This window comes from Amphiprion ocellaris, chromosome 16, assembly GCF_022539595.1.
Source record: "Amphiprion ocellaris isolate individual 3 ecotype Okinawa chromosome 16, ASM2253959v1, whole genome shotgun sequence".
NCBI classification, from domain to species: Eukaryota; Metazoa; Chordata; class Actinopteri; family Pomacentridae; genus Amphiprion; species Amphiprion ocellaris.
Genome location: NC_072781.1, coordinates 18,729,788 through 18,749,549, shown reverse-complemented (window position 1 = coordinate 18,749,549; position 19,762 = coordinate 18,729,788). Strand labels below are relative to the sequence as shown.

At 40.4% G+C, this 19,762-nt stretch overlaps 1 protein-coding gene across 1 annotated transcript; it reads left to right on the top strand.

Annotated features, from left to right (window-relative positions):
* The first annotated feature begins 5,787 nt into the window (after positions 1-5,787).
* Positions 5,788-17,787, top strand: mlh1 (mutL homolog 1, colon cancer, nonpolyposis type 2 (E. coli)). The gene is made up of 20 exons (XM_035951351.2): positions 5,788-5,910; positions 6,199-6,356; positions 6,594-6,684; positions 9,736-9,834; positions 9,947-10,020; positions 10,133-10,205; positions 10,292-10,383; positions 10,474-10,516; positions 11,359-11,447; positions 11,544-11,656; positions 11,750-11,843; positions 11,926-12,079; positions 12,666-12,994; positions 14,553-14,683; positions 15,065-15,173; positions 15,256-15,319; positions 15,394-15,558; positions 15,665-15,757; positions 17,336-17,446; positions 17,530-17,787. The coding sequence occupies exons 2-20, from the start codon at positions 6,250-6,252 to the stop codon at positions 17,683-17,685; spliced, it is 2,187 nt and encodes a 728-aa protein (XP_035807244.2). The 5' UTR covers positions 5,788-5,910; positions 6,199-6,249; the 3' UTR covers positions 17,686-17,787.
* The last annotated feature ends 1,975 nt before the right edge of the window (positions 17,788-19,762 follow it).

Below are 19,762 nucleotides of genomic sequence, written 5' to 3'. Positions count from 1 at the left end.
ACTTTATTTAATTTAATTTTTTATTTTTTTATGAATTAACAATTTGAATAACAGTGCTTGCCTCCCCATGTGAAAATGTCTCGCCTAAACAATTACCATCACTATTTTGAGGATACATGTTGCTGCATCTTTTGCTTCAGTCCATCAAATACAATTGTGAATGGTTTAAAGAAATAAAAACAAGCCAAATTATGTTTTTCCCTTAAGGCAGAATGATAATGGGGTTCGTTCAGACCATTCTGTATTGCAGGATGGTCTGACTTCGGCTCGGTGACTCCCAGATTTTTTCCTCTAATGCAGTGAAACGTGTATCTTTGACAGGGATATCTCAACAGCTTGATGCGTTGTTGTGTAATTTGTTAATCAAAACTGTCAATAATAATAAAAAATACTGCCATATGTGACAAAAAAAACCCACATCCTTTCCATCAGCTTCAGCTGGACTTTGTGATTACTGATAATTTGCAAATGCTAGAATGCTAACTCACGCAGCTAAAATAGCGAATATGGTAATCATTGCACCTGCTAAACTTTAAAATGTTCACATTGTGAGTCGTAAAGCCTGACAGAGAAACTAGTATAAGCTCCCACAGAGCTGACAGTGTACATATTATTATAAAGTTTTAAACGTAGTAATGTGCGTCTTTGGTCATTGCAATTACTGAACAGTTTCGATTCAGTACCCCTCCACCGCTTTTCTGTTAATCTAGGAAAATATGTGTTTATCCTTTGTTTATAACCTGTCTGGTGGCCAATCTCCTGCTGATAAGGAGAGAGTTGGAGGGGGAAGACGAAAGAGGATGAGAGAACAAAGAAAAAGGAAGCGCAGCAGCTGTAGAATCCATTTGTGGATGCATCATTTGATGGAGGAGTACAGGAAGTCTTAGCAGTTCTCAAGGAGGTGAAACCATACAGCCTAGAGAGACAATGACTTGAGAGGATGGTGAATGAACACAGTTGCAAATGAGTTGACACACTTAGACTAGAGTATTACTTGTAATGTGGTGGCTGTGCTATATAGTCTGAAACTACATCATCTGTAAATGATTCAATTTATTAAATTCTTAGATATGATTAAATGCAGAGAAGATCATTGGATCTGATTTTGTATTAGTAGTTAATGTGTCACTGACCACCCCTAACATTCGAGGAAACACAGGCTCCTCTATATTTGTCACTTGGAGAGGCCATGACAGATTCCACAGATGATTACATTCCCCTAAACATTTTGAGTCTCTAAGAGAGGCCATGCTCCTTTCAGCCTGCTGTCACTGGGTTCGATGGCAGTGATCACTCTGCAGTTTTGTCAGAAGAAGCTGCAGGAGTCTAACCAGAGATCATCACCTCTGGTGGGGAAAGGAGTGGACATAAACACACAGGTGACGCAAAACCCAACCAGTAGAAACAACAGGCTGTTGTCAGTGTGGCATGCATAGACACACAGCAGCAGGAAGGTGTGGAATGGATCCAGGCTGTGTTTTGTGGAGGCCACCTGAGGTTGGTGCAGACTTTCCTGAAACTGGATACTGACCTCGTTCCTTCAGGTGATGCACCTTTCAACGGCAGGTGTGCATGTGATTTAAATGTCATTTTTCTTCTTAACAGTGTTTGTGTTTAGAGTGTGTCTACTCTGTGCATCTGGGGATTACTACAAGAGATTGGTGCTAAAACTTTACCTTACTCTATTCTTAGAACCCTCTCTTTGGCTTTCAGCTCTGTGTGTGTGCCTTCACGCTTGTTGGCACCTGCAATCCAAATAATATGTGCACCTTTCTTTGTGTGTGACAGGAGTGGCAGCTGTCTGAAACTGTACTAATCAATCAGTGGCTTTTTGTTGCAGTAAAGCAAAAAAGAAAAACTTTACGAGAAGAATGGAAGCAAAAGAAAAACAAAGCCTTTAGCTACCTGAGAGAAGAAACATTCCACAAGATAATGGTCAAAGATTCCTCCATACAAAGAGTAAATTTACAGAGTGGAAGAAGAGTCCACAATGACGTCATAATTACTACCTGATAGGAAAGATAAAAACAGGGAGCAGCAACTGTGCTGTATATTTTGCAATGTTGACTTGCTTACATTTTTTTTTTTTTTTTTTTTTAACATGCATGAGTTTTTCCAGTTCTATTGTATCGTATCCTGTGGCACATCCTGCAGCTCAGCCACATACTGGAATGTCCTGCATGGAGTCATGGACACACGTCTCAGGATGGACATCATATCCTCCCAGCATATATCAAATGCAAAGCCGCTGTTCCTTCGTCCTATATGGAGAGGTGGAGTGACTTCAGAATGAGCTATACACCAAACATCTGGAACCAATGACAGTTAATATAGGAAAATGTGCTTGACATCATATTGATGTCATTGCACTCTTTCTGGGTGAACTGCAGCTGCAGAAAGAGCCGGCAGATCTTGTATAATGAGCAGGCCACTGGTTGAGGCAAATGTGATTAACACAAATCTGGGGAGAGACAAAGTTCCCAGGTGATTCTTTTTTTAGCAGCTTTGCTAGAGGGTTTTGCTGTTCTGTCCTCTTAACATGTAACTCTGATTAATGGATTAATCAGAGTTATATGTTTGCTATTTGATTGTCAGCTTCCTTTCATATTTCCAGTGACCTATCAGGTTGTGCTGCTTTCTTTTGTGACCTGTGTTTGTATCCGCCTGTGGTTCGTGGCATTAAAGTCATGCTGGCAAAGACTCAAAAAGCAGAACAACAAGCTGCTGAACTTCCAAACCGTGCCAACTTAGCTCTTGACGCTGCCAGGTATAGGCTTATACTTTTGAATAAAATATGGATTAGGTTACAGAAGCAACCAGGCTGGGATACTGTCCTAGAATGTACTGAGATTTACAAGATCGAGAAGAATAACAGGCCAGAGGTATTACATTGTTGCATGAGAGAGTTAGCTCAGTCTGTTTCTCAATTCGACTTTAACATCAATAAAAGCTTTCTAAAGTTTAGATCAGATTATACTTTGGTTGATCATTTAATCTATATTGAGCTCTAGATGACCTCTGGTGGAACCTTTCACCCAGGGTACAACACATTTTCACTACAGAAACACTAATGCCCAATATAAAGCCTGAAAACTAGCTTTGATTACTTTAGAAGTATGACAAGAGATTCACTTTGTCCCTCACTTTCTCTTTCCGAGCAGTTGTATTTATATTTGCTACAAGAAAAGAAAAATTAATGAAAATTGTCTTTTGAATTACAAATAATAAACAGCCATTGCTTTCAGTTTTACCTATAGAATCCAGTGATCAATGATCAATTAGAAATTACTTATTGGTTTTCAATATAGATTGGCAGAAACTTAATATAACTTGCTTAATTTTTTTTTTTTTTTTTTTTTTTTTACCAGCAGCTAATTTTATTTGTTTTTACCTGCAGATGTTTGATGATGTGTATTCCTGCAATGGCACTCATTAAAGCCAGAACTAATTTCAGGTTAGACTGCATTGAGGCCCTCTGTTTGGTCATAATTTCTAAACAGCGCCACTCCCCGGATGACCTACACTTGAGGCATTTTATTATGTTGAGGTCATCCTCCCTGAGGCCAAAATTTAGCAACCTAGCAACATAGTTTTGGCACTGACTGCAACAGTGAATTAATGTGACGTAGATTAGTTTCAAAAATAATATATTTTTTAAAAAACTTCCTTATAAAGTATCTCTGAGAACATTTGTGCTGTTGCAGGTTCTGGATTGCTGCAGTTCAGTTGAACAAAACCTCCCACCAGAAGACATGTGGCTCTGGGAGGAATGCAGACACATATGTGGTCTGGCCAACTATGTGCACAGTTGAAGATTACAGCAAAGACCTCATAAATGAAGCTGCTGACGAAACAGAAAAACAGCATTAACGCTTGACTAATAGTTTTCCGTTTCCCCCTGCAGTTTTTAAAACAGTTTTACATGTTAAAATATGGCATTTTGTCACTATTTTATTTTGCTCTTACAGCAGACACGAATCCTGGCATTGTGGTTACATCTACAGGTGGGTTTAGACCAACTTAACATAAAAAGAATTTTTATTGCACTTATTTCAATTGACTTGTTCTGGCTAAAAATGGCATAAAAAGTGACAGAAAACAGTAAGAGATGTTAATGACTGAATATAGCTAGTTATATCTCTCACTCTCTTTTTAGTTGAAACTGCTTTACTAAAAATGTTTTTTTTTACAGAATACAGCTTCTGCAATATTACAAATGGTTCTGGTTGTCTCTGCATGTTCTAGAGAGTTCTAATACGTTATGAACTTGGAACAGCCAATACAGTAGTTCTTGAATCAGTTACTACTCGTTTGCATCATGGCTGAAATCAAAGAGCTCAGTAAGATGCTATTTGGATCCATCACTGAGACAGAGCTGTGCATTGTGGTTGCTCAGGGAGGATGGGAAAAGCTATAAATCTGTATCCAAGTGTTTTCAAGTGTCAGTGACCACAATGCAAAAACATAATCAAAAAGTACAAGGAGTTCCACACTGTGAAAAACCTCAAAGGGCGTTGTAGGACGACAAAAGTGACCCCTGCACTGGCAGAAATGGCAGTGTGAGAGGACAAGAAGAACCCAAGGATCAACACCAAAACTACCCTGACAAATCTAAATAATTCTGATACCAACATCTCAAGCAGAGACACTCCAGCAGAATCTGAACAAGGCTGATCTCTTCTATTTAAGGACATGGCCTTTTGGTTAAAATTTAAAAACAAAAAAAGATAAGTGAAGATAAGTTTCTTAATCCCAAAGAAAAATATTATAAAAGTTGTCTAAATAGCATTTGGTTTTTTACTATAAAAATACTTTCCTAAAGAGCTGCCACCAAAAAAAGAAATCAACACATTTCCTTAATAACATCATACTGCCTTCCTGTTGTTTGCCACTTGTTTGTATCACTGTTAGCCAGAATAACTTTGGTGACTTAAACTTGGTAACAACAAAAAAACACTATAATTCTCAGTTTGTCAGGGTTATGAATCATTTTGGGTGCTACTGTAGATTTAAAGACGTGGAATTTTGACTTTACTGTAATATTGTAATACACTAAATTCATTATTTTTTTATTCTTTATTGAAAAATTGTAGAAAATAGTCCTTTAAATGTATTCCTGATTGCACGAGGTGATGGATAAGAATACAAACAGCTAAAATGCCTAAAACTGTTGCTGCACAGCACTGTATATATAATTACAAAATAATTCTGCAACTGTTGATATGTTGCATAGATGTCAGAACAAATGCTGTTCTGTAAGAGATTTTGAAAAAATCTCATTCTCTGGAGGGGCCACTTAACTTCAGCTCATTGTAATAGGGCCATAAGGCAACTGGGACTGTTTATTATTTTTAGGCCTTCAAGTAAACCATACAATGGTAAATTTGGAGTGGACTAGAAACACACTGTCAGCGTATCTCTGTAATGTCAGTTCTAAGACGTCAAGAATAAAATAAACTCCATCTAATAACAGCTCGTTTTAAGTGATAAGAAATATAGATTTAAAAACAAACAACAAAAACGCACCCAACTGTATATTAATTCTCTCAAAAAAACCGCATTTACGTGTATCAAAATTAGATATTTACAAGCTTTATCCCCCCCCAAAAAAATTCTTCGTGCCCTAAAAGTAACTCCACACCATAGACTGTATATTATATACAGTGTATGCTCCACACTGTTGTTTCCTGTTTTTGGCGAAACGTGTAATAATGTAGAAAGCTAAATATTCCATGGCCACATCGTTATATGGCGCTGTGCTGTTTGTGTTTCAAAAATATGTTACAGCGAAGAAGAATTTCAGCGAATGACGTCCACGTACAGCCGAACAGAAGCCCCGCCCACTCCTCTCCCCGCGCTGTCGTCAAAGATCGTGTATTGGTAGAGAGGCATTACTTCATCGCTATAAGGGCAAGTTATGCGTGCAACAAACGTTTTCATTTTATCAACAGCTGTTACATAGACCAAAAGACAGATTATCCTGGAAAACAACACAATTTAAATACTGAATTGGTATAACGCTTGTTGTAGGAAGAGTTAAGCGACTGACATAATTATTTGTGCTCCGACATTTTGAGGAAGAGAGAGATGTCTGTCATTTTCCTCCTCTCTACTCACATGGTGTTACCTGTCCAAGATGTAACGCTACATATTAGCTCAAATTCCAACTTTTTAATCTACATGTTTGTGCATTTACAGCTCCTACCTGCCGTGTACCTACTCTGAAACTCAGCCAGCAGCTCTGTAAACATGGCGGGAGTTATCCGGAGGCTCGACGAGACTGTTGTCAACCGGATTGCTGCAGGAGAAGTTATCCAGCGTCCTGCCAACGCCGTCAAAGAAATGATTGAAAACTGGTATCTGACTCACTGCACGATAAAAGCTAGTTTATAACATGAGCTACCGTTGGGTATATAACTAAAATAAGCAGCAGTAGGACCAAGAAACGTGTCGACATACAACAGCAGCCGCTATTGTTTACATCTCATGTAACTTAGTAACGGTCATAGGATTCTTCCAATTGACCGGATAATTCCAATTAAAATGTAATGTGACAGTGTAGTAAATGCCATTTGTGTTTTCAAATGCTCTAGTTTGGATGCCAAGTCCACCAGCATTCAGGTGACGGTGAAAGACGGCGGACTGAAGCTGCTGCAGATTCAAGACAACGGCACCGGGATCAGGGTGGGTGACAGGGGCGTCCTCGGGGGGAGCAGGAGGGAGGACCAGGCCCTGGAGCTGGGTCCCTCTCCTGGGTCTATTTAACATTTAGAAGTTAATTCGAATAAATGCTACTCAGTTCCCCTCCACGGTGATTGTTAAAGGTGCAATATGCAAGATTTTGAACATAAATCTAGAACTGATGATCGTTTATTAGGTACACCTGTTCAATTGCTTGTTAACACAAATAGCTAACCAGCCAGTCACATGGCTGCAATTCAGTGCATTTAGGCATGTAGACGTGGTCAAGACAACTTACTGAAGTTCAAACCGAGCATCAAAATGGGGAAGAAAGGGGAATAAGTGACTTTGGCATGGTTGTTGGAGCCAGATGGGCTGGTCTGAGTATTTCAGAAACTGCTGATCTACTCGGATTTTCATGCACGACCATCTTTGGGGTTACAGAGAATGATCTGAAAAAGAGAAAATATCCAGTGCGCAGCAGCTTTGTGGACCAAAATGCCTTGTTGATGTGAGAAGCCAGAGGAGAATGGGCAGACTGGTTGGAGATGATAGAAAGGCAATTCAAGGCACTCAAATTACCACTGGTTACAACCAAGGAATGCAGAATGTCATCTCTGAACACACAGAACGTTGAACCTTGAAGAAGATGGGCTACCGCAGCAGAAGACCACACTGGATGCAACTCCTGTCACCTAAGAACAGGAAATTGAGGCTACAGTTCACACAGGTTTACCAAAATTGGACAATAGACGATTGGATAAACATAGCCTGGTCTGATGAGTTTCCATTTCAGCTGTGGCATTCAGATGGTCAGAATTTGGTGTAAACAACATGAAGGCATGGATCCATCCTGCCGTGTATCAACAGTTCAGGATGCTGGTAGTGTAATGGTGTGGGGGATATTTTCTTGGCACACTTTGGGCCTCTTAGTACCAACTGAGCATCGTTTAAACGCCACCGCCTACCTGAGTATTGTTGCTGACCATGTCCATCCCTTTCTGACCACTGTGTACCATCTTCTGATGGCTACTTCCAGCAGGATAATGCACCATGTCAGAAAGCTCAAATCATCTCAAGCTGGTTTACTGAACATGACAGTGAGTTCACTATACTCCAGTTGCCTCCACAGTCATCAGATCTCAATCAAGTAGAGCACCTTTGGGATGTGGTGGAACGGGAGATTGGCATCATTGACGTGCAGCTGACAAATCTGCAATTGCATTATGCCATCATGTCAATATGGACCAAAATCTCTAAGGAATGTTTCCAACACCTTGTTGAAGGTATACTACCAAAAATTAAGACAGTTCTGAAGGCAAAGGGGGTTCAGCCTTTTATTAGCATGGTGTACCTAATAAAGTGGCCAGTGAGTGTATAAATATAACATTAGTATAGCAGCAGAGAAGCTTCTGCTATATGAAGATATAATGGAGTAATAGCATCCTTAGCAGTGAAAGTCACACCTCCTTTGTGTGTGTTGTAATCTGGACTTTTTAGTTCTGTGTTTTGGCAGCCAGTTCAAAAGTGCATGTGCATCAGTGCATGTAAGTCCCTCCCTCTGAAACCTTTGGCCCTCCCCATTTATAAACAGACTGAGAGTGACCTACACTCAGGGATGAGAATTTTCCGCGGATCCGCGGAATTCCGAGTTTTTTTCCGCCGAAAGTATAATTTTTGTGAATCATGTAAATCCGTTGAGAAAATTGTAGGGGGTAGGGGTAGGCAAGCGGCCGGCCGGCCGGCCGACGCGTCGCGAGCCGAGGCTTGTGATGGCCGCCCACTGTGATGGCCATTCCGCCGCCAACATCTTTCGGCAGCGTGCATTGCAAAATCAGATACAGCTGTGAGAACGGAAATCGGCATTGCTATCTGTAAACATCACTCGCTATTTATGTTAATGACAACATCCGCCTATTTTCGGCAGCAATTTGGTGCCAGTTTCATCTGATTGTTTCCTTCCACATGTTAAATTTCGCGGATATGCAAGCACACGATATTGTTGAGTTTTGATCATTTCTGGTGCGTGGATATGTATAGATCTATGGTATATAAACTGTGCCATTCCTTTGAACAACAAAATATTGGGGTATTAATATGTTGTATTAGAATTAAAATGAACAGGGTATAAATATGTTGCATTTAAATGAACAGATTCCTTGAAAGGCATGAAACTCAAAAATTGAATGTACCATAAATGATAATGATCAAGTATCCCCTTGGTAGCCCACCAAATTGGGATATTGTTTTTTTAAAAAACAGGTGAAATTCATTGAAGAAATTAATGGATTTTGGGTGTTGATTGCCTTATATATTCACTGTTAAAAGTCACCAGAGAATGCCATTTCTAAGTGAATTTTACAAAAATTTTCCATGCCTTCGGCAGACATTTTCAGAGTTTTTTTCCATTTGTCATTCTCATCCCTGTACACTACACTACAGTGTAAAAGTGTGGCATTTGGTCAGTTCCCCGGGAGCCAAAGGAATGAACAACAATGTATTTTATCTGTGTTATTTGCCTAATTTATCGGCACTCCTTTAATGTTAGCTCAGAGGGCCTGCAGCTGTTTTGGACTCCCCACTGTTTGTCCTTCTATGCTCATATCTATTCCTCTCCAATCATTGTGTGTCGGTTTCCACTCATTAATGCTCTCCAGACCATAGATAGTTGAACTAAAGATAATGTTACTGGAGTTGACAAGCACTAATTCCACAAGTCAGTGTATTTTACAGTATTAGCATGGGCTAATGGTTGCAGCTGAATATTTTTTGTTGCCTCTCGTGCGCATCTTTCTGGTTCTAAATGAAATGTGAAAGGTCAGGGAGGTGTGGCCAACGGGCCCGTTTGTGATAACAGGAAAGATTTTTCAGAGGAGAAGATAAAATGTCACCACATTACTGAGTATTAAAAGCCAGTCTGAAAAACAAAAAACAAGGATTCTGTCTGCCATTTTGGGGTTAGATTGAGGGTATTTTTCTTTATTCCTGCTCTTAAGAGAGACTATACGCTGAATCTGTCATTTTCTAACCAAGCTTTTTTTTTCACTAACGCAGAAAGAGGATATGGAAATCGTTTGTGAAAGGTTCACCACCAGCAAACTCCAGACTTTTGAGGACCTCTCAGCTATAGCAACCTATGGATTCAGAGGAGAGGTGAGTAGCGTTACTAACTCTGAGCTGTGAGGCAGAATCAGCCTTCAGGGTGGTAAATGATGGCGCACGGTTTGCTGTACATCACATTTGTTGTCTGTGTTCTCGTGTGCAGGCCCTCGCTAGTATCAGCCATGTTGCCCATGTAACCATAACAACTAAAACAGCTGATGCCAAGTGTGCTTACAGGTATCATTACATTACACAGTGTGGTTTGTTGCCTCATTGAGGCTTAAATGCACATATCAGTAGATGTCAGAGCTCTCTAATGTGTGGAATCTCTTCTTCTGTTATCATGCAGAGCAAACTACAGCGACGGCAAATTAAAAGGCCCTCCCAAACTGTGTGCTGGCAACCAGGGAACACAGATTCTTGTGGGTTCTTGGAGAACATCAGCTAGTACAGAATAAAGTTTTTGGATGCTGAGATGCTGAGAAACCGCTCCTCCCATTGTTTGCAGGTGGAGGACCTTTTCTATAACGTGTCCACAAGGAGGAAAGCTTTAAAGAGCCCGAGTGATGAGTACTCCAGGATTGTAGAAGTGGTCAGCAGGTCTGAGCTTTATCCCTTGTGTCACATGAGTTATACTTTTTGGATTCTTTTTATCCTCTTCTGTGTATTTATTGGTATGTTTCTTTGAAGGTACGCCATACACAACTCAGGAAAAAGTTTCTCTGTCAAAAAGGTGAGATGAGCTGATTTATTTGTCCTCTGACTGATATTTGGAGTTTGAAAGTTAATTGTAATCATCTCCACTGTTCCATTTAGTGCAAATTTATTTCTGTATTTCTTCATTTTTCTCCGTCAAGGAGTGACAATCGGCATACGTTTGTCCTTCTCTTTGTCTGTCTGTGCCCAACATTACTCAAAAACGGATTAACGGATTTGGATGAATTTTCAGGGAAGGTCAGAAATGACACAAGGACCAAGTGATTAGATTTTGGCAGTGATGTGGCTTATAGTCTAGATCCATGGATTTGTTAAAGATTTCTGTATCATTGTGAGATAGCGGCACAGCGGCACTGTAACTATGACAGCAACTGAACACTACGTCAGCTGCCTGCTAACGATCACACGATTGCAATCCTGCTACAAATCCACCGTTGCAGACTTATCATGACTCATCCGTCAGAAATGATACAAGGAACAACTGTTTAAATTGTGGGGATGTTTCTGAGTCCCATCAATTCCTGACACCTGCTACATATTTAGGTCACACGATTCATTAGCCATGCATAACGTACACATGAAGAACACAAAGCCTGTGCTCAGCGCAAGGTCATTTTGTTTGTGGGTACATCTATATTAAATGGCCACATTCTATGTTGCCGTGATTTCTGCCACAAATTTTTTCAAGATTTAAGCCGTCGGAAATGATAAGAATGAGCAGCCATGGCGGAGTACTGCACTCTCTGAGTGCTTATCTTGTTTGAATATGCTTCCCTTGTGACAGAAAAATCACAAGATGGGGCAGTTCATTGTTATTTATTTATCGCCTGTTTTTATGACTCCTCTTTCCTTTTCCAGCAAGGCGAGACTGTTGCAGATGTGAGAACTCTACCCAATGCATCTGTAGTGGATAATATAAGAGGAGTTTTTGGCAATGCAGTCAGCAGGTATTCCAGCAAATATGCTTTGATGATCTCTGCTCTCCTGTGACCTTTTATCATCTCAGCGCTGACTGCATGACTGACTCTGTGTTATGTTCCCAGGGAGCTGATCGAAGTTGGCTGTGAAGATCAGAAGCTTGCTTATAAGATGAAAGGCTACATCTCAAACGCAAACTACTCAGTCAAGAAATGCATCCTGATTCTCTTCATCAACCGTATGTATTGGGGAGGGGAACTCACTGGAAATGTGGCAAAGATAACATAGTCAGCAGTGTGTTAAATACAGCTTGTGATTTATGGTGCCTCAGATCGCCTGGTGGAGTCGAGTGCTTTGAAGAAAGCAATTGAGACCGTTTACGCTGCATACCTTCCCAAGAACACACACCCCTTTCTGTACCTCAGGTAACTAACTGTGCATTTGTCTGTTCATTCATCTTTTCATTCTGTTCATCTGATGCTCACTGGTGCTTTCTAAACCTCACAGTTTGGAAATCGCTCCGCAGAATGTAGACGTGAATGTTCATCCCACAAAGCATGAGGTGCATTTCTTGCACGAGGACAGTGTCATTGAGAGTGTTCAGAAGCACATCGAGAGCAAACTTCTGGGCTCCAACTCCTCACGTACATATTTCACTCAGGTATACGTGGATCAGTATCTCTCTAAATATGCTGCTACTGTCGCAGAAGGGATGATTACTGTGTGTGTATTGTGTTCCTGTAGCCACACTACCCATACTATATAGTCTGCCAGAAAAACATTTAGTATGTCCCAGTACGTAGTATGTCAAATACCCAAATGTCCTACAACAGTTTGCAGTATTCAACCTGCATGTTATTCAGCCCATTCTGACCCGTAATCCTTTGTGAAGTGTAAGATATATAATGGTGTGTTGCACAAGAACAAACAATTTGAGCTGCACAGAGCGTAAAGACAGATCACAGCTCATTTTGCACTACAGACTGTGACAGATATATGATCAAGACAGTTGAAGTATAAGGTCCATATAATGATAAGATGCATCCATAGTGCATGCAATAGTACGTAATTTGTATGAGTAGGTGCAGTATGTCCTGAAAGTAAAAAGTAAAAGTACGAGATTTGTCTGCATGTTTTTACTAAACCTCCTCCGCTCCTACTGATCTTCTGTCACTTTTGCAGTGTTAGTCTATTTGTGGTTCTTTTTCTTTTCCTTGAGTACAAAAAAAAAAATTGTCTTTGCGCAGACGCTGCTGCCAGGGCTGTCCGTCTCAGGTGGCACCGAGGTCAAGGCCTCCAGCACCACAGCAGAGTCTACTGAGCGAGTCTACGCACATCAGATGGTGAGGACCGACAGTCGTGCACAGAAGCTGGACGCTTTCCTTCAACCAAAAGAGAAGTCACCTCCTGACCCTGAGCCAGCTGGCCCCAGCAGGAAGGACTCTGTGACCAAAACAGTCCAGCCGGATGTCACAGAGATGGACGATGCAGACCTGCTGGAGGCTCTTGATCAGCAGGAAGCAGAGGTGCCAAAAGGCAAGGAAGAAAACAGTGTCGCTCCTCACGATATTCAAAGGTGACAGATCTACTTTCAGCGCCAGCGTTAGTTTGAGTGAGTCAGTGTGTGCGCTCAGCCTGCAGGGGTTAGTGACTCAGGCAGTAGTACTGCGAGAAACCCTGACGCAATTTCTGCAAGTCAGAGCAGGACAGGTCTGAATGTATGATTGATCCTCCTGTGAGCAGATCTGAACATTGACCGGCAGTGGATGAGTTGAGTAATAGGGCAGAAGGAAGATTGTAAAAGTAAACATCATGAATGAAGTCACCAACCTTTGGGCCAATCTTTAACAAACGCCTCGTCATGTTTACCAGCTACTGACTTAAAATGAATTTGCATTTTAAAGTAGTGCAGAACAACTCGACCTGTTTGACTGTAAACACACAAATTATTTTTTGTTTTTCTAAAAGGTGTTATAGTGTAGAGCCCAAACAGAATGATCCCTCTCTAACAGTTCTGTGGAACTTTTTTTAACCTCTTCTAGCTCTTTGTTGTGTTTCACAGCGAGCAAATTCACTCTGTGATTCAGTTTCACTGCCCTCATTGATCCAGTTTTCTGCCAAAAGCTACTACCTGGATAGCAGCAAAAAGCAAAGAGACAAATAAAACATCTGGCAGCTAAAGAGCCAGATGTTATTTTTTTCAGTTTTTTTTTGTTGCCATTTTTGGTTTTATTTGACAGGATGGTGAAGAGGCAGACAGGAAAGTAGGGAGAAGAATGGGAGCGTAGACCCAGGCTGCTGCGAGCCAGATGTTATTTTTAGTAATTAGTAGAAATCAAAAACTGATGAAGTCAGGGGAAATAGTGGAGTTTATCTTCCAGATAACCAGAGACATGACTCTGAAGGAATGCTAATGTTACTCTATGACAGCTTGATGTGCAATTTAGTCCTTTTTTTGCTGAATCTAAAAAATTATCATATTACAAAGTTATACACCACTAAGCCACAACAATAAAACCACAGACAGGTGAGGTGAATAACATTGACCGTCTCCTTACAATGCAATGTTCTGCTGGAGAACCTGGATCCTGGCAATCATGTGGATGACTTGTACCACCCACCTAAACATTGTGCAGACCAACAACCCTGGCCTTGTCCAGCTGGATGATGCATCATGTCGCACTGCAAAAAATGTTCAGAAATGGCTTGAGAAACATGTCAAGGATCATAAGGGGTTGACTTGGTCTTTAAACTCCCCAGATGGATCAAGCATCTATAGAATATACTGGCACAAGTTTGATTCATGGAGGAGTGGATGCTTGTTTCCCTGCAATATTCGGCAGGTGGCTTGAATGTTGTGGCTGATTTGTGTATTTATGAAATAGTGGATTTCTGCTGCCGCCAAGTGGCCAACTGATTAATCCCTGTAGTCTTAGCTGGTCAAATGCTGCTTTTATTAAGACAAGTCAAAAAATATCTCCTGCTCATTAAGTGTGTGGTAAACATTTTTACAACCAGTTAAATCCTACAATGTGCCCTCTGCAAGCTGGTGTGAGTTATTGTCTGAGCCTGTAAACATACAGAGTGTCCTTTATAAAGGAGGTGTGACAGTGGAGTGTTTTACTGTGAGGCAGGAAGCGACCGAGGAAGGAGCAGGAGGACGAAGGCGAGGACCCGACGGTTGCAGCTACACCCGAGAGACGAGTGATCAAGCTGACCAGCATCAAAGACCTGAGAGCTGAGATCTCTGAGAACACACACAAAGGTTTGGCCTGACAAAACATAGTGTGTATCTGTGGGAACAAGCTCTAGTTGAACAGAATTTCTGTCCCTGCTAAACTGAGCTGCCTTACATGAGAACCTACACAAACAGTCCCCTCTTTGTCTTCCTGAATTTGACTTACTGCTCTAGGGCACAGCTCATTTTCGTAACTAGTTTAAGACGAATTCTTGTTGTGTCACATCATGATCTCATAACATAAATAAAACATTCATTGTGTTGCCATATCAACACATAATAGACTATGTTGTAATGTGTAAGAATCCTTTGAGCAGCTTTAAAAAGACTGAAAATTCACTCAAAAAGCATCTAACTTCACTCATCTGCAGATTTTTCATCGTTTGGGTTTGTTCACATTTTTTCCAGGTCTTCAAGAAATGCTGCAGAACCACTCTTTTGTGGGCTGCGTCAATCCCCAGTGGACTCTGATCCAACATCACACCAAACTGTACCTGCTCAACACCACCAAACTCAGGTCAGAGTCACAGCAAACACACACTGCTCAGCTCAGTTGTGTGTCTCTTCATGTCTCACTTCACTCTTTATTTCTGTTCCAGCCAGGAGCTCTTCTACCAAATACTCATTTATGACTTTGGGAACTTTGGTGTATTGAGACTCTCTGTAAGTAAAGTCTACATTGTGAATGATGGAATATTTACTGTGCAGGGTTTAATCACTGATTTATGTGTATTCAGACACCTGCTCCACTTTATGACTTGGCCATGCTGGCTTTGGACTCCGAGGAGAGCGGCTGGACAGAAGACGACGGTCCTAAAGAAGGCCTGGCTCAGTACATTGTGGACTTTCTGAAGAAGAAAGCTGAGATGCTGGAGGACTATTTCTCTGTGGAGATCGACCAGGTCTGGAAAATTCTCTTGTGCTATTTAGTTTATTACTGTTGCCACTGTATTTGACCCTTTCTGTTATTTTTTTCCACTTTTGTCATTGAAACTGTGTCCATCATAGGAAGGAAATCTAACAGGACTTCCACTACTCCTGGACAAATACACCCCTGTAATGGAAGGTCTCCCAATGTTCATCCTACGCCTGGCCACTGAGGTAACGTCCCTAACATATCTTTATCACATCTGAGTGCCTTTTTATGGTGAAGAAAACTGAACTCACTGACACCTTGACTTTGTTCGCAATTTCTCTGTAGGAAAGACCTACATTTTTAAGTGGTATGATGGTCTGTCTCTCTTCTATTGTTAGTTGCCTTTTCCTTGCCATTTTTACAGCAGCGCGCTACTGTCTGCAGTACAATACTGTTCAAATAGTGCTCTCAAGGGTATGGTGCCACGGTGTGTTCCAACACTACTTTTATGCAGACAGAGGGGGTTGGAAGTGATCAAGAAAAGTTAGAACACCTGTAGGATTTGGTAGCACCAACTTTCAAGGCTTGATCAACCGCCATTGCTGCAGAACAGCTTTAAGTTGTTAATACATTTCTTGTTCCCTGAAAAAGGCCTTTTTGTATAAATCAGAAATGTACATTATTTTTCAGTTTTGAGTAACCTTACCTTTCATGTTTAACCTCTGGCAGTTCACCACTTACCTTTGTACTATTTCAAGCTCTTCGTTAGACTTGAACACCTTGAATTTCAATAAAAAACTGAAAAAATAGAATAGCTTTAGATTACACGTAAGCAGTATTATTAGAAATGACACTGTACACTACTGTTGAGTTTAGAAGTCTGATGGACCATGGGTAAAAACTGTTTCTCAGCCTGTTTCCTGCGTTTTAAGGATCTGAGTCTCTTCCCTGATGGCAGCAGGCTGAATAGCTGCTGGCCAGGGTGTGTGCTGTCTGCCTACATCTTTTTTCCTCTGCTGATGCAACGGGAGGTCGCAAAAATTGGGGTGGTCTAAAACTTTTGACCGGTAGTGTATATTAGAGGTAAATTAAAGGCATTATGATGGGGTCACTGTTAATGAATTTCTATCATTGTCTTACAGAAACAACATAGTTAGCACCTGACCATGATGATACCACTTGATTCTGCCACACCGTCTGTTTAGCTGTGGTGTGCGGTGCTATCAAAAAGTTCTGGGACTGTTCTTGGTGTATGTGTTAGAGTGCATCACAGTCATCTAGCGTGTGAGCAGTAACTGTCATGAGTTAGTAGACTTTATCACACCGTTCTATCAACAGTGAGACTTGTGTTACAAGTTGAGAGGGGACACAGTTTTGATACAGTTGTGCAGATTTAGTGCTTATTGCATATGAGCTGGAAGGGTTGTATAGCTGTTTAAAGAGACGACTTGAATATCTATGCTGCCCAAATTTACCTCAGCAATGGTTTCTGAATTTTAGAGGCGCACTCTCAGAACTATTTGACACGACATCATTTGTACTCTGATAGATGTGCTGCAGACAGTGCTGAGAGTATTGTAACCAGTGGAGTCACAGTGCACTCTGCTGGACAAACTACATGTTGACACTTTTTCTGAAGTAGTTTAGCATCTTAGCATGTTTTTCTGTATTGTGTTCTCTTAAAAAAGTTTCCAATTTTGTGCATAGTGGACAACATGTGCCGAAACATATCAGCGATTGGCCAGTATCAGCTCATGATATCGGTTGGGCAGTATACCGGTGAGGCTCTAATCTGAAGGAATCTGCACGGTTGTGTTGTGCAGGTGAACTGGGACAATGAGAAGGACTGCTTCAGAGACTTCAGCAAGGAGTGCAGCATGTTCTACTCCATCAGGAAGCAGTACATCCTGGAGGCTGAGCCAGGAGAGGAGCAGGTGTGGAGACTGAACCTTGTCTATTCCTTACAGTGTTAAAGATAAAAACTGGCCTGACCACTGTAATGATTGTAACATTTCAGGATGCTGAGGTGAACTGTTGGCGTTGGAAAGTCGAGCACGTCATCTTCAAAGCATTCCGGAGCCTCTTCAGTCCTCCAAAGGACTTCAGTGAGGATGGCAGCGTGCTGCAGATCGCCAACCTGCCTGATCTCTATAAAGTGTTTGAGAGGTGCTGAATCTGATCATCAAATCTGACTGAAAAAAATCAACCATATATGCTGCTCTTTTCTGTTTGATGTAAAAAATTTCGCTGTAAATAAATACTTTGTATGAAATAAGACTTTGCATGTTTTATTTTAGGAGAGAAAAACTATTGTCTTATATACAGAAGGGTCTCAATTCACTACACCATCTATAATTTGAAAACCTTGTTAAAACATATTTCCAAACTATTATAAAGAAAGATTTTACCTTCTTCTGGTCACAAAGAATGAGTGACCAAAATAAGTATTTATCCTACAGCGATAAGCTGAAAAAAAGACATTATACCACCCCAGTGTAAGTGATGGTCTCAGTCTGACCACCTACAGTAACTGGTTCTGCCACTGTGTGAACAGCAAGAGCTGCTTGTGGCAGCTTCCAACTTACATGTTGCATGTATAGAGTAGTTCTGGACAAATTTTGCTTCAGTTTGAGTTTCAGTTCTGAGTCACTGTATTCTAATAGTACATTGTGTTAGCTAATGGTGTTGAAAGGCTAATTGATTATAAAACGATAATGCAATTATGTTAGCACATGAATAAAAGTGTGAGCTTTCATGGATAACATGAAATTTGCCTGGGTGACCCCAAACATTTGAACGGTAGTGTATCTGCCATTTCAGTTTACCATTTCTAATTCTAAACCTAATTCATTACTTAACACTTGTCTATTGTTGATCTGAGGATGTTGAATAGAATTGACTATTTAAGCACAGACCTTTGTCACATGGTTATATTGCACGATTTTCATTCTGCTAGACTTCTTTATTTTCACTATACGTATGTTTGCATTCCCAGTCAAAGAGAACCCCTGCTGTAAATGCTCTATTTAAAAGTGCCAAGGCTCCACATGGTTTTCTAAAAGTAAGACTTGGTACAAGCCGCCAGGAAAAATAGAACTGGGTCACGAGTCCCATAACGATACCCGAAATGTTTCAGCACAAGTTTGACTTTTATCACATCTATACTTATGGAGAGATCAGCACTCTGAAGGAAATCTACAGCTCCACTGATGTTTCCAAACACCTGTGTAAGGCCGGAAAATAGTTTGTGTGTAAGAGAAACTTGCAAAGCTGTACAAACGTGCATATAACTGTACTGCTGTCTTTGTTCCAGTCACAATAGTAGGCAAGCTAGACTGATAAAAAAAAGAGTTGGACATTCCTTTAGACAACCACCTCTTTTTGCATAAAAAGGGGCAAAAATCTCTTCATTCCTAACAATTCAACCCAGCATTGCTCTTTTTGCATCACTACATTTGTCTGTAACTTTACCAATACAGATTTTTAAAAAAAAAACAAAACATATTAGGAGCTTTGAAATTGGACGCTGTATTCATTAAACTGCCCAAAATTCAGCTGACAGTTCACTAGCAACTATTTTGCTAATCATTTTTATGGTTCCAGCTTTGACTTTTTTAAAATTTTTATGCATTTTAAATAATTTTGAAGTTGTAGTGTTAGTTGGACAAAGCAAGCCCTGTGAATGGAGCACTTCAGCCTCTCTGCATTTTTGAGGTAATTTCTCAACATTTAAAAAAAGAACCTTTCCAAATCAACTGATTAATGTAAAAAAAAAACTTAAAAGATTTTGAGAGTTTGGATAATAATAATCATTAGTTTCAGTCCAATACAAAATATTCAGCTGCAACAGTAAAATCCTGCTTTTACAGTAATGTCTGAATAATAATTATCTACTGACTTAATGTAAAATAGTATAATAGTCACAGATGACATTTTCCTGGTCGGAATACTTTTAATACTTCAAGTAAATGTTCCAGATTTTACTTGCATAACATTTTAAAAGCAGAACCTTTAATTGTAACAGAGCATTCTTACCTTGTGCCATTAGCCTTTTTAAAGGATTTTAAAATTTCCTACACTGGAGGCTGCTCATGTCAAAAATGGCCTGATACATGTGGGAGCAACTCAGTGACAGTTTAAAAAAATGTGTTTCACTACACAAAAACACGAGAGGAAATATTTAACTTCTGATTTCTAGTTTCTGTCGATCTGTGCCCAAACCACTGACTATTTAACTCTACACTCACAAC

Bases quoted from the DNA above. Each gene is read 5' to 3' on its own strand.
- mlh1 (XM_035951351.2), top strand. From the start codon at position 6,250: ATGGCGGGAGTTATCCGGAGGCTCGACGAGACTGTTGTCAACCGGATT. The intron at 10,021-10,132 runs GTATCATTACAT...GTTATCATGCAG, and splicing joins GATGCCAAGTGTGCTTACAG to AGCAAACTACAGCGACGGCA. The intron at 11,844-11,925 runs GTAACTAACTGT...TAAACCTCACAG, and splicing joins CACCCCTTTCTGTACCTCAG to TTTGGAAATCGCTCCGCAGA.